This window comes from Symphodus melops (genome assembly GCF_947650265.1).
Source record: "Symphodus melops genome assembly, chromosome: 10".
In the NCBI taxonomy this organism is placed as follows: Eukaryota; Metazoa; Chordata; class Actinopteri; order Labriformes; family Labridae; genus Symphodus; species Symphodus melops.
This window is the reverse complement of record NC_136700.1, coordinates 13954809-13970006: the sequence shown is the minus strand read 5'-3', so window position 1 is coordinate 13970006 and position 15198 is coordinate 13954809. Positions and strand designations below refer to the sequence as shown.

At 39.4% G+C, this 15198-nt stretch overlaps 1 protein-coding gene across 3 annotated transcripts in view; it reads left to right on the top strand.

Moving 5' to 3' along the window:
• The window catches only part of grm5b (glutamate receptor, metabotropic 5b), a 56088-nt gene that overhangs the window by 29489 nt on the left and 11401 nt on the right, over positions 1-15198 (top strand). For all 3 annotated transcript variants that reach the window (XM_079354957.1, XM_079354958.1, XM_079354959.1), the window contains 7 exons: positions 9437-9672; positions 10450-10571; positions 11042-11166; positions 11304-11472; positions 11715-11841; positions 14449-14566; positions 14739-14925. In XM_079354957.1, coding sequence (XP_079211083.1) covers positions 9437-9672; positions 10450-10571; positions 11042-11166; positions 11304-11472; positions 11715-11841; positions 14449-14566; positions 14739-14925 — 1084 coding nt within the window. The remainder of the gene's footprint in view (positions 1-9436; positions 9673-10449; positions 10572-11041; positions 11167-11303; positions 11473-11714; positions 11842-14448; positions 14567-14738; positions 14926-15198) is intronic.

Here is a 15198-nt window from a genome sequence, read left to right as displayed (position 1 = left end):
GCCAGGGTCAGGTGATATCAGCATAAAATGTGTTTAGGAAAACCAAAAACATCCATACAGTCAACACATGTTTTACCCATGAAGAGAAGAAGGAGAGATCTTTTTGCAATAAATCAATGAATGACTGACCTGAGTAAAGGCTCACACACACCAGCTAATCCAACCAGGTAGAAAGTGAATGTATTATTTAACTTCACTTAACTGATAAATAGTTTGAGCAGCAGACATTTCGTTTAAAGATAATTGTGACCAATTGTAATAGAGCTATGTCTTACTAATATTCATGAGTTAATGCATGTACCGTTCTTAAGCAGGCAAAAAGTCAAAGGAATTATATATGTACAGATCACTTAATGAAAAAGGACCAAAGTTAAATGAGAGCAGATCCATGCTTTAGGTGATAACTGTGGCAACACCACATTATCTGCAAATTACTGCATCACACTTTGATCATCATCATCATGGGAACTTCTCTCCCTTGTAAATTCACATGTATGTGCTTACACACCGTCGTTCTTGCAATGTACATTTGTCATTTGAGTTGTACTTTAATTTGGTTTTAATAATTAGCTTCTTCTTTTATACGTTGCATGGTATTTGCAACATGAGCTGTCACACATGAACACAAATAGAGCACACAAGGAACACAGAGAGAGAGAGAGAGAGAGAGAGAGAGAGTGAGAGAAGGGGAAAGAGAACAAAGCCACCAATGAGATGTGGGAAAATATTATAGAATAACATGCAACTAATATGCTGTAAATCTGTCTACTACTCTCCTCTCTGTCTTTCTCTGATCACACACACGCGTGCACACCCACACATGCACACACAGACACACACGCGCACACACATAACTCTCACACACGATCCTGTGGGCGATAAGCTGGATGTCTCGTTACTGGGCATTAGCTGCACGTCTCCTTGCTAATCCCTGCTGTCAAACAGACAGGCTGCTGGTGTGTATGTCTAAGTGTTAGTGTGGGCATGCATGTATGTGTGTGTGCAGACGGCCCTACCATTATAATTATTGCCATCGTGTAAAGCAGGGAACAGCTCAGACTGCTGCTTCCAAGTCACCAGCTGATCATTAGGTTACACAAGATTGTCCATTAATGGCTGTGTGATTATGTGTGTGTAAGGGTTTGCACATTTACATACACTGACTGGATTCTTGTTATAACATTATTTCCCCTCTGGTTTCGAAGGTCTCTGAGTTGATTAAACTTAAATCGCTGCAACAACTGTTTTATTTTAGGAATGTTATTTTACAGTACAATATAAATGTACATGCATAATATTTGTGTATATTATGAGACCATTTTTTACCTTGATTGTACAGTATGGGAGAGATGTTGACCACAAGCTAGAATTGCCTTGGAAACTCAGTGAAACGACTAACCTTTGGCACACTGGACTTTAAATCAAATGTGCAGGCTAAAAAGTGAGGGTCAGCTGGAGGAAAAAGAAATATGACGGAGAAAGTTGGAAAAGTTGAGAAGAAGAAAGAGGATGAGGGAGCGAGAAACCAAAAGGCCAATATGGCGATAAAGATAAAACAGAAACAGTAAAGACAGCGAGAAAGAGAGTAATGTAGCATTTGTGGTGCATTACCTCGGCAGGTGATATTATTGTCGGCTGTGCTGAATATGAGAGATAACACTTTCATGTGTGAAGTAATAAAAAATGATGAAGCCAGACCTGGAGGAATAGACCAAATATACAGCCTGTATCTCTCTTTTACTCTTTCTTCCTCCACTTCTCTTATCTTCTGCTCAACTCACTTCATTGCTTTATACTCTGTTCCGACCTCGCCAAGAGCACACGGTTATCCAACCTTACAAAACACTGCCGTCTACTTGTGATCCTTGATCCTCCCCTCTTGTTCTCTGTCAGTCAGTCTATCTCTCCCCTAAGAGATCATATCTGTGTCACTTTATCCTCTCTTCGACTCCTTCTCTCAATCCTTTCTTATCTCAGAAGTTTTACTTGTCTTTAACCTCTCCCCCTCTTCGTTGTCTTCTTTCATGACTTTCACGGTCTGATTCTTGATGCTCTTTTTCTTTAATCATCTTCATGCACTGATCTGTTTCACTGTCTGTTACTTTGCTCCTGGTTTTTTTATTTTTTTTTATTCTTCTGTAGCTATTGAAGGTTTGTGTCTTGATGACCCACTTGACCTACTTAAATAAATCAAACAAAAATAAATTAAATCTACATTAACGAGAACATTTTAAATATAATAAAAAACAAGTGTTTTTTCACTTGTGTTTGCATTTGCCAGTCTTATAAATATCTCTGTGTTTGTGTTGCTCTCACATTTGATCTCATCAAGACACATACACAGATTACTCTATATTTCCAATTTTACCCCTTCTAATTTAAGTGCGTCTCCTGCTTTGACCTTGATTTAACATTGTATTATAAGCTTTGTTAGTAGAATCAACTGCTGAGGGATTCTGCTGCAATCAAATGAAAATAAAAATAATGTGCACATAACATCAATAAAACTTGAATTCTAGCTGCATTTAAAGCTAAGATTTAGCGAAAAAAAGCTTTCTGTCATTATACAAATGAAAATACACTTCACAACAGCAGTTGTGGAAAAAATATGGAAAATTCAAAGTGCATCTTTACAGGATATTGACACAATTAAAGGCTTCATTGTGCTTTTAATCAGAGACGTGTTAAGTAGAGACAATTTTGTAACCCCTATGATGTAAAAAATATAAATCCAAATGTGACCTTTAATGAGAGATTCCTGATTTCATGGTAAGAATGAATCATTAAAAAACTTAAACTTGAAGTTGAATTGCATACAAGCAGAGACAGAACCTGTTTCCAAATATGCTTTAGTAGGTGGAGCATGGGAAACATTAATCATCAGTTTACACTGGGGACACTCTGGTGAAAATATAAACAGTCATAGTAACAAAGTGTGAGACATGCTTGAGGAAGAAAAGTCTAATTACTTGAATCACTTATAGTCTTGTTTTAGTCATTGTCTGTTTATTTATCTTCCCTCTGTCGTTTTCTCTGTTTGTTTATGCCCTCTTTGTCTAAGACATGACTAATAATACCATTCTCCTCCTATCCCTCCTCTTCCTACCTCTTCCACTGATTGAAAGCAAATGTTCTCAGTTATGAAAACAAATTGACATGGATATTTTCTGATGTTTTGCCTCCAACACAACTCAATCATAGTTTTTCCTTGTGGGTAGAGGTCTGAAATATCAGTCTCTTAAGCCGTTTACATGGCTCTGAGGCAGGAAAGGGGGGAAAACATGACAAAAAAAGGAGACAGAAGTGACAGACAAAGCAACAGAGTTCTTTAGAAGACGCTATGTAATGAGTATATTGCTAGATATACCTGTATGTATTATAAGATAGAAGTAAGAGTCCAAAAATGGGAAATGCAAGGAACAGGTAAGGTAATGCTCACACACTGACACACTGTCCCATCATGCAAACTGCATTTCAAATATTGATAGTTGCAACACTGAGTGTGTGTGTGTGTGTGTGTGTGTGTGTGTGTGTGTGTGTGTGTGTGTGTGCGTGCGTGTGCGTGTGTGTGTGCGTGCGTACTGTATGTATTATTATGTATACCATTTTGCTTGAAAAGGTGGCCTGTTGGTGAGTTTGTGGGCTGACACAACTCAACACTTATTGCCTTGTTTTAGTGGAAGCACACCACTATAATCTCTTCAATAGAGGCTTTTGAAAAGGCAACAAAAAACAACTACTCAGATAATCCTTTGACAATGAGTTTATGTATGTGTTTTTTTTTATTGTTTGACATTTCTGGGATTGAATTCTGACAAAAGGCTTTGCATGTAAAGACGGCTGTGAGATTTTTGTACGTTCAAGGACATGCAGAGCAGCTTACATTACTTTATATATTCAACTTTTCATTTTTCCCTTCCGTCAGTTGTTACTGTCTGTCCCTGTGTTCCCTGCACTTTTGTTGTCCGTTCAGCTAATCAGTGTTGTCAGGTTTGGATGGTGGACTGCTGGTGTGTGTGTGTTCAGTATGGTTGTAAGCAGCAGATGCTCAACGAGAATCTCTGCCAGGTTGCCATGGCAGCTTAAGAGTGGGTGGGTTGGGGTCAGATGGCATGTTATTATTGAACCCCAACATTAATTTTGAAAGTGACCTGTTGGTTTTAGACCACCTTCAGATATTTTGCCAATACAGAGTGTGACTGACCGCTTTTTTAATAGAAACTTGAAATTCTGCAACTGAATTTAAGACCTCTAAAAAAAACTTCCACCAATATCTAATCACTTATCAAACGTTCACCTCTGTTCATTTGCCAAAACAAATTTAAACGTGTATTGTGACAAAGCCCGGCATGACTGAGGTCAAAGGGAAGCAATATCACAAATGAACATTTTCTTTAATCCCCAAACACTGTTGATTATCACTGAACAAATATCAGAAACTGACTTCATTTCACTGTATGAAATGTTCACCAGGGAAAGCGTTGTTAAGCTATAAAGTTCAAAATGTCACATTTTCCCTTCATTTGTTTTGATGTATGAAACTCGCTGTTTTCTACACTTACAATAATTGGAGCACAGGCCATTGCCATATTAAATGTTGTCCCTAAAGTCAGATTCAGAGATGGCAAAGAATTTTTTTTTTTTTAAACATTTATTGTCATTAAAAAAAACATTTACCAATGGAGTAGGGCAAAAAAGAATCCATCTGTCAAAACATATCTCACTATCCTGAGCATACAAAACAAGTTTTAAGACAACTCTTACCATAACCCAAAATTCTAGTCAGGTTTTCCTATTAGTAGTGACCATGATAAGAAAACAATAACAATTCTAATTACAAGCAAATGTGTTGCAGTTTCTATTTATACTTGAATAAACAGAGAAGGAGAATGATAGCCTGAGACATTAGCATGTAGAATTGATTTGCTTAAGTTGTGCTTAAGGTAATGCTCAAACACTGACACACTGTCCCATCATGCAAACTGCATTTCAAATATTGATAGTTGTGTGTGTGTGTGTGTGTGTGTGTGTGTGTGTGTGTGTGTGTGTGTGTGTGTTTGTATGCATTTGTGCGTGTGTGTGTGTGTGTATGCATTTGTGCGTGTGTGTGTGGGTATGCATTTGTGCGTGTGCGTGTGTCCAGTGCACTGTAATGAAAGACAAATTACAGACAGCAGGTTGAGCGTGGGCAAGAAACTATGGCAACGGCCTTGGGATTTTAGACATGTAGAAAGAAAAAGAGAGAGGTAACCAGGATGTCATTAAGAACAGATCCTTTTGACCAATAATAGAAGGATTGATTGATTAACAGGATTTATGATGAGACGCGTCCAACCCCCACCTTAAATACAAACATTGATGCTCACTAAACGATGCTTTGCATTCTCATACATGAAGAATTCTTCTGCAGACCTCTTTGAGTAAAATCAACACTCACACAGTTGCATATTGTAAATGTTAATCTGTTGACGTGTATGTGTATTATTGTATATGTCTTTGGTGTTCAGAAAAAAATCCATGCCGCACATGAGACCCTATAGCCTGCAGGTAAAAGGGAAAAGTCACCTCAAAAAGCTCAGTATGAAGAATTGCAGGCTCTTGCTGGTTTGTTTTGTGATTTTTTTGCAGTTGGAGGATCTATAATATGGGATGGTAATATACTGTAACTACACATCATCAGTTATTATACATCATCAGTGTGGAGATCAACCACATTAGCTCCTCTCATCTCTTTTAAAGCAATGCACTCCCAGCGTTCATGCCCTGACACTTTGTAATTGAGCACCGAGTCAAACGACTCAAGAGGATGATAAATACTTTTGTCCTTGAAGTGCAGAGTTGCAGATCTTGATATCTCCCAGCTCCCAACTTACTCAGCACACATTTCAGATAAGCAGGTGACATATCTTAAAGTTAAATGTATGTTTTTTGGAGAAACTAAAATACTGCTTTTTACATTTGGCAGCCTTACTAGCTGGGTACATTTTGAAACACTTATTAACTACAAGTGCTTTTGCTATTTCTGGGCTACAATTATCAAAAAAGAACCTTTTAAAGCTCTGTGTTAAGCTTTGACACTCAAATTGCAGTTTTCTGTCTGAAAGACACAAACATTCAACTCCTGTTGTTTATCTCTGCTTATTGTGACGCAAGGCAAGTCACCAAGATCCATACACAACAGACACAGGTGGATACAGACTTCATTGTGAGATTAGAAAAAAAGTCCTGTTGTCTTACCACTTCCTCTAGTTTGGACACAGTTGAGAAATTCCACCAAAAGCCAAAATTAACCATTAATTATATAAATGCACAGTGCGAAGAAACAAAAACAAATACTTAATCTTGACATAGATATGTGATTGGAAGGAGGTTGCACTGTTGTTGCATTATTTCAATATGTGTGGGAGTCATTATGATAACTGGTAAATGTATCAAGTAACATTTCTTGTGCCATTTGTGCAAGATGGAGAACAGATCCATGATACTCCATGATCCATACATGATTTTCTGTAGGAAAGCTCACGAAACATTTCTTCCTGTTGGGGATATTAAAACATTGTTGATTAAACATTTCATAGGATTTAATTAGTGCTGCATGAGAGTATGAAAAGAGATACATATTTTGTTATTGTATATTGGTTATAAAACCTTTGCAGCAAAAGAAGAGTTGGAACTATCAGTCGAGAATTTGTGTAACACTTTGTTAATGTCAAATGGCTACAGTTGTGTCTGTGTTGCTAAGTTTTGCTTGTCAATCTGACCTCTGAGGAACTGCAGGTGTGTCCCTTTGGTAAACTCACCAAACGTGATGACTGCAAGAAAGAAAGGAATGATTTATAGACAACACGTACAAATAACTGCATTTGTATGCGACAGACATACAATTGGTTGAAAGTCGGTTTGCTTGTAAAAGAAGATAAGAAAAACTGTTCAAAATGAAAAACATGTATTGACAGATGGAGTGCATTGGAATGTGACAGAGCTGGAGCAATGGGAAAAGAGGGACGACGGAAAAACAGAGCGAAGGGGCTCAAGGGAAAGTTGAAGGTGTTAATGAGAGAGGGTGAAAGAGACAGATGGAAAGAGAGGGAAAGAAGAAAAAAATCTATTGGCAGGAAGAGGGTGCTGATTAATGCTCATTGATTGTTTTCCTCTGGACCTGTTTCAAGCCCCTTCGTCTGTCAATCTCTTTGATTTTCTCTTGACTTTTTCTCTTTTCTCCTTCTTTGACTTTCTTTCTTTCTTTCTGTCTCTTCCACTCACTGGCTCTCATATTGTCAATAACAACACTTCGATAATGACAGAGCATTATGACACTGGAGACTAAAATGGTCAATGGATTGAGCAGCAGTGTGAATGTCTAAAAGTTACAACAGTCAGTTGTCCTACACTTGAAACTATTTCAAGCCCCATTGATTTACTTTTTATCCGCAATACTTATTTTATAGACAGGTGGCTTTATGTTGAGAATGTGATGCAGCACAATGGACCAAGAACCATCAAGCAGCAAAGGAATGTACCAAAGTCCCTATTTTCATTAAAATGGTAATAAAAAGCACTTACAGATTCTTTGATATAAAACAAAGATACTCTACTATTTTGATTCTGACCAACTCAGAAGATTTGCACTTGGACTGATGTAACTTGAAACACAAATAAACAAAGATATGCATCCTTGTCTCTTGGCTTAACCTCCCCAACAGCTTTAGAAAATATTAAACTATATACTAACACACATCACATGCTAAAAGACATTCAGTGGACTGTTACTGCAGCTGACTTATGACTCGGCTTGGAGGAAGAGGAGCACAACAAAAGAAAGAGGGACAGTGAGAACACACACACACACACACACACACACACACACACACACACACACACACACACACACACACACACATTTTGGGTTTCCAATCAGACTGGTGGAGGTTGCTTGTAAGAGAAAATGAGTTTTGTTCTCTGGAGGCTCATAGAGGGAGCAAGAGAAGAGAAAGATAGAAAGAAACACGAGTTTCCATTGGAAGAGTTGAGGATCATTGTCTTGCTGGAGGCCATGTTGGCAGTAGTCATGAAAGGGGGAGAAAAGACTTGTCATTCACATCCACTTTCCTCTCCTTTCCCCTCTTTATCTCCCCAGCCTCCCCCCCCCCCCCCCCCACACACACACACACACACACACACACACATACACTGTGCCATCTGTGCTTCCTGGAGGAGAAGTAAACCCAAAATTTCGTCCCAAAAATGCAAGGGATACGTTTTCACAGTTAATGTGTGTATTGTGAGGTTGGTTATATTCGTCTCGCTGGTGTCTGACAGGGTATGGCTGCTGAGCTGCCGCCAAAACACTCCATTTGACCTAGATCATTGCAGCGCCCGGCTGGTGGGTGTGTGTATTTGTGTGTAATGTAGATGGGGGTTTTTTGTCAGAGATAGGAAAACACTGCCCATAGTGATGTAAAAGCTCCTCCCACATGTCCTCTCACTTTCTGCTAATCATTCTTTTGGGCCTCCTTCCATATTTTTTTTTTTTATCACAGATGTCTCCCGCTTTATTTCCCTCTTTCTGTTTTGTTATTATTGGTTTATTTGAATGATCTTGGCCATGTTTTTCATATGAGAGACACTTAGAAGGCAAAGGCCATCATGGAAGACCCTCAGTCCCTTCTGCATGCAGAGTTTAGACTTTTGCTGACAAGGAGATGGTTCACTTCAGTAGGAGGGCTAAATCAAACTATCTTTGTCCTATCAGCAGTTGGCTTTCTAATAAAGCTGGAGGAATTGTTGCCAGTACACTTTTACTATGGACTGGTGGTCTTTGTGTCTTTTATCTCATTCACATCTATCATGATTATATCCTAGCTATGTAATTTACGTTTGTATTTATGTCTCTGTGCTGTTTTTAAGATGTGAACTGCCTCTATGGAACTCTGCTGCAAACCAAATTGTCCCTCTGGGATAATAAAACGATTTTCCAATCCAATCATTTTTCCCCCTTCTGGACTGTTCTATTTACTGTATGTAGTTAGAAGTGGGAGACTTGCAGGGTCAGTTCTGAAATTATTCAATATGACATATGTGGCCCATGATATAGATAACATCTTGATAACACAACTCTGTGATTATTGATATGTTGACAGTTATAATACATAAGCAATATCTAATGAACTGAAAAATACAAAATGCTCCCACATTGGTGTTATGCATGATTTGTTGTCTTCACTAAAATGTACACATTTGGCATAATTACATAAGAATCAGGAGACAACATGTTTCCATATTCATTTTTTTTTTTATCCTTCGGTCCAGCTCCCTGTGTCCACTGTATCTCGAAGAAAATATAGATTTTGTTTGAAATGCGAATGAAAAAGTTTGAAAAGTTTGAAAAGTTTTTTAGTATATCTAACCTTTTTGCTTTTCTTGTGTATCTTTGCAGTGATGGATGGGCGGACCGGTATGATGTAACGGACGGCTACGTTAGGGAAGCTGCTGGTGGTATCACCATCAAGCTCCAGTCAGCCGATGTGAAGTGGTTTGATGACTACTACCTTAAACTCCGTCCGGAAAACAACCACAGGAACCCTTGGTTCCCAGAGTTCTGGCAGCATCGTTTCCACTGTAAACTTAAGGGCCATCCACAGGAGAGCAGCAAATACAACCACTCCTGTGGCAGTGAGTTCAACATACAAGACGTTCTGTAATATTTGATGATCGGTTTGTTGTAAGTCCTCACAGGCATACTGGAGTAATATATCACACTTTCAACACCTGTAGCTGTTTTTATGGCAATGACAGCAAAAGGCTCATGAGTTACAGTTATAAAGTACTTCTTATTTGGCAATGACCATCTTTTGTACACAGAGAAAGAGGCCGCAATTTTTCAATTGTGCTTAATTAGCTACAATACTAATCTGCAGTTTTATTGACAGGCTACTAATAATAAAAATAACATACAATCACAAATACAACCTGATTAGCTTACAACACATACACCTACACAGACAACATTTGGACGCACACAGCTCTCCGGTTCATCTGTACATATCCCTTGTGGCTACGAGTGAAACCTCCCTTTATTTCTTTGCGTTCATCTCCACCCATCTCTCTCTTCCCCTTTCATTCTCTTCATTCAAACGCAAAGCATTGTGTGAGAGCAGCATCAAAGGGAGTCATGTCTCATGTATTCTAATGAAATGGGACATGAAATACTAATGAACAGGACACAAAGAGGCAGAAAGAAATGCAATGCGGAGGTGGGACGTGGCTGATGAGAAGAAATGAGAGAAGAGAGAGGGGTCTTTGATGTCAGGGGAAAAAAAGCACTCTGTTGTCATAAAACTCAAAGAGAAATTAAGAGTTTCTCCGATATACCTGCCTTTCTCTTTTCAAGCTTCCTCACCAACCCAATATATTTCCCTCCCCATTCTCTACCCATCCACCTCTATGCAGAGCGTGAGTCGCTTCGGCAGCAATATGCTCAGGACACCAAGATGGGCTTTGTCATCAATGCCATCTACTCCATGGCATATGGCCTCCATAACATGCAACGGGCACTCTGCCCAGGCTATCAGGTAGGTGTTGCACTGACAGATGAATGGAGGGATATGCTAGGAAGGAGATGAAGGGACAAGTGGTGGAGCCAAAAAGAAGCCCAAGATATGTATGATTGCATTTATCTATTGGGGTTATATCTGACTTATTATAACACTATATACATATTGAAGACCAAAGTGGGATCCTAGGTAAATGCATACTATTTAAACATCTTATCTTTATTATGGACCACTTAAGAAATTAAGACAGAAAGATACAAAACACATTAGCCAAGACAGAACATACAGAAGACAATAAATCAGCCTGTATAAGCTGCTGCTTATTGGTTTACTTTAGCTTTCATTGTTTCAATGTAAACTGGTACGTGATATTGCAGGCACAAGGATTTTATTAAACACAATTTCCAACTTGGCGTATGAACTCACAAACCTAATGATTTTAGAGATGTGGGTCACCAGGTTACCGACTGTTACTATATAACTTTTAGGGCCTATGTGATGCCATGCGGCCTATAGATGGTTCTACACTGCTGGACTTCCTGATGAAAACCAACTTTACAGGCGTGTCAGGAGAGGGCATCTTATTTGATGAGAATGGAGACTCACCTGGCAGGTACGTACTGTAACTGAACAAAGATTTTCTTTGTTGTTTTCTTTTGTTTGTTTGGCCACCAGGTTTTAGGTTCATATGACAAGACTTGTTTGTTGATGTGTCTTTTTATGAATTGCCTGTGTCCTTGAAATCAACAGGTATGAGATCATGAACTTCAAAAAGATGGGGAAGGACTACTATGACTACATTAATGTTGGCAGTTGGGACAACAGTGGCTTGAAGATAGATGATGAGGAAATCTGGCCGAGCAAAGATGCAATTATAAAATCAGTCTGCAGTGAACCTTGTGACAAGGGACAAATTAAGGTAAGATGACAAGTAATACGTTCACTTCGCTTGACTGATGTGAAACAGACCCCCCCCCCAAAAAAACCTTCATACTTGAAAGTCCTATAAGGTCTAGTAGGTTTATTGAATTTAAGTTAAGACTGAAGGGATGTAAGAGATTTAATTTTTGATCATAAGTGACAAAAGGTGCATGTTTTAGGAATGTAATGAGAAAACATAGAGTTACTGTCAGACATTCATGTACATGTCATCTCTTCCAGGTGATCCGTAAAGGGGAAGTGAGCTGCTGCTGGACATGCACTCCCTGTAAAGAAAACGAGTTTGTGTTTGACGAGTACACATGCAGAGCCTGTGAACTGGGCTCCTGGCCAACTTTTGACCTCACAGGTGAGTGGCTGATTCAGTCCCCCCCCCCCCTCATGGTACAATTTCTTCACTCGCAAGGCAATTGAATAAAGGCTTGAATAGAAATCTCAAAGGAACAAGTGATACAAGAAGAATGAAAGAAAGAAAACTGTACAATGATCACTAATATGTGACTGCTTTGTACGTGTGTGGGGTCAAAGGGTAACTAATGGTTTGCAGAAAAAAACCTAATACAGTGTTCTATAACACTGACTTACATACAGTTAGTTCTACCGTCATTAGGGAAGAAAAGTGGGGATCCATCTGTTTCATCCTCCCCCTTCTCTTTCCCTCTCATCCTCCTCCCCTTCGACTCTCCCTCTCTCACTCGAATTCGCTACCAACATGGTCACCAGTGTTTTAATTATTCTGCATCACGAGCAGCTTTCAATGCAAATACGTTTCATGTTGCAATGAAAATATATTTCCCCTCCATTGCGTTGGAAGCGGTTGGATATTGCCTTGTTATGCTCTCAACTGCTCATTATACTGCTTGCTGGCTCCTCAACATGCTCAATGATTAAAACATGAATCGAGCCTTGCTGGAAATTCCGATTGGGCTCCACTGCAAGGAACAGAAGCGTCCTTAAAGTGAGCCAGTGAGTGAAGGACATAGAGAAAGTTGAAAGCATAATTGGAATACTGGTTTGTCTCTCTGTTCATGTGTGGGGCCACATTGAGTAACTTGTATGTGTCCTTGCGCGGCTATATGGAACACTGATAATGAGGTGTAAACAAGCTGGTTGCTTAAGCTGTGAAGGAGGAGAGGGAGCAGAAGAGACAGAGAAAGGTCTCAGCTGTTGGGGCAGAGGTAGTGTTTTCCAAAAAATCACAGTAAGCAATTGGAGAGGTTTAGAGGTAGCAATAGCGTGAAAATAAGAACAGAAAAGTGAATCAAATGGGGCTTAGATGGAGAGGGAAGAAGTGGCTCAGAAAGGTAGAAAGATGGAGATGAAAAGAGGCTCTGACAGAAGCAGCAGCCAGGGTAAGTGAAAACAGCAGAAAAATGGAGAATAACTTCGAGATTTGAGCCTCTTCACTGAGTGGTAGAGTTCCAGTGTTACAGTGTTTAAAGAACTTCCTTCAAACTTTTTATTGAATAAACCGAATGGTCCCCCTCCATTAAACGCACCATTTTAGCTTCGGGTCAAACACAACACACTTTTCTGCTGGTTCTGCAATCTAATTAACTATTAAAACGCAGAAGTAGCCAATATGTCTTGACTGCTCTGGGAAAACCATTGGACAATATACTGATCTGGGATTTTTTGCCCGAGTCCAAGACAGTATGTGAGCACGAGTAATTGGAGATTCACAGCAGGTTTGGAGTGTAGTTACTATTGTCCAGCTGCTGCATTTTTACTTATTCATGGATGCTCCCCTCACCATGTTTTAGATTATGACTTATATTCTACTCGATTTTTCATAAATGCTACTTACAGCTGTTGGAATATATACGGCTGCAAATGAGCCACATCCTCTCCTCTGCAGAATACTTCCTTGTGACTAATTTTCTGTCTGATTGTTGCCATCCCATTTGCTCCCACTCAGCAATTAAGCTGTTGTTTATGCCCCTAGACCTATACAAACTGCTGATTTGATAAACTCTATTGACTGAGTTAAAGAAAAAGTCATTAAATTACTCGTTAAATTATTCGTCTTTTTTCAATGACTGTTCTCTCTCTCTCTCTCTCTCTCTCTCTCTCTCTCTCTCTCTCTCTCTCTCTCTCTCTCTCTCTCTCTCTCTCTCAAAGATTGGCAGCAGGTGTGTGTATGTTTGTGTGTGGCTCTGTGGGAAAGACAGAGTCTGGGGGCAATGGGGAAAGAAACAAGGCAAAATGAAAACAACATAAAAGGGCACAAATAATAAGTGAAGATCTGTAAGGACAGAAAGCTTCCTTAGGAGTTTACGACTATTCCTGCTGGTCCAGACCTACCAGCGAGGTAATTTCATCAAGGGTAAAGAAAGATAGTAATTAGACCTGTCCCTTTAATTAATGACACTTTATCTCCCTGCCTGAGAGAGAGAGAGAGAGAGAGAGAGAGAGAGAGAGAGAGAGAGAGAGAGAGAGAGAGAGAGAGAGAGAGAGAGAGAGAATTAGGTGTAAAGGTTGGAGGAATGTGGATGAAGATAAATAGGGGAGATATCAGTGGGATAAGGAATGGGTAGAGTGATGGATTGGGAATTAAAAAGAAAAAAGAGTGACAGGAAACAGAGACTGACTGCCCGGGGGATGAGGGAATAATTAAGAGGTGATAAAAGTAGTGTGGACAACATTTGTGTTGGAGGATCAAGAATCATTGTTGCAAATTGACAAACCCCATTTTAGTCTGTCTTTTTGATATGTTGTACACTAAAACTGATCAATAATCTCTAGCCTGTCGGCTGTACAGTATTCACAAGGTGCAGGATATGAGTGCATCAAATGTAGGTCAAAACATGATGTTCCATTGTGTTAAAACAAGAGAAAATATTTAAAATGATGATAAATTATTGTCTTAAATACACTGGGGCTTAAAGACATATTCCAGATGCCTTTCAAATACTAATAAGTAAGTAATTATGTCTTCACTTACTTCTATCCCCAGGCTGTGACCCAATCCCAGTTGAGTACCTGCGTTGGGGAGACCCTGAACCCATTGCTGCTTTGGTCTTTGCCTGCCTCGGTCTGATGTTCACATTCTTTGTCACTGCAGTCTTTATCAGGTAACCAATCTCCGATATTAATCAGAAAATATAGACAAGGATAAAAATGCTTTGTATGCACGTTTTCCCTTTCTTTTCTACTCCATCATTTTTATATGTGAAAATAATTTTTAACATATTCTGCACATTTGTTTTTGATCATAGTTGTTTGCCTCAATGTGTCTGTGTTCAGGTTCCGGGACACCCCTGTAGTGAAATCATCCAGTAGGGAGCTGTGCTACATAATACTAGCAGGGATCTGCCTCGGGTACCTATGTACCTTCAGCCTCATAGCCAAACCCCACGTCATCCACTGCTACCTCCAGCGGCTGGGAATAGGACTGTCACCTGCCATGAGCTACTCTGCACTTGTCACCAAGGTAAGGTGTGAGTGAAGGATTTGTTGAATATACGTATATTATGTGTATGGCCCTGTTGCCAAGAGAGAATGTAGGGGTAAAGGAGTAACCTCTAAAGGCTTGTAATAATCCTGTGATTAAATCAGTGCTTACCTGCCTTTGATCATTATAGATCTGTGTGGAAAAGACAAAGAACAGCTCCAGATGCTGAAGAGTTAGCAGCATAGGAACATCTGTGAACATAGTCAGGGAGAAAAACAGCATCGATGGAGTTTTATCCCTTCTTCATCATAA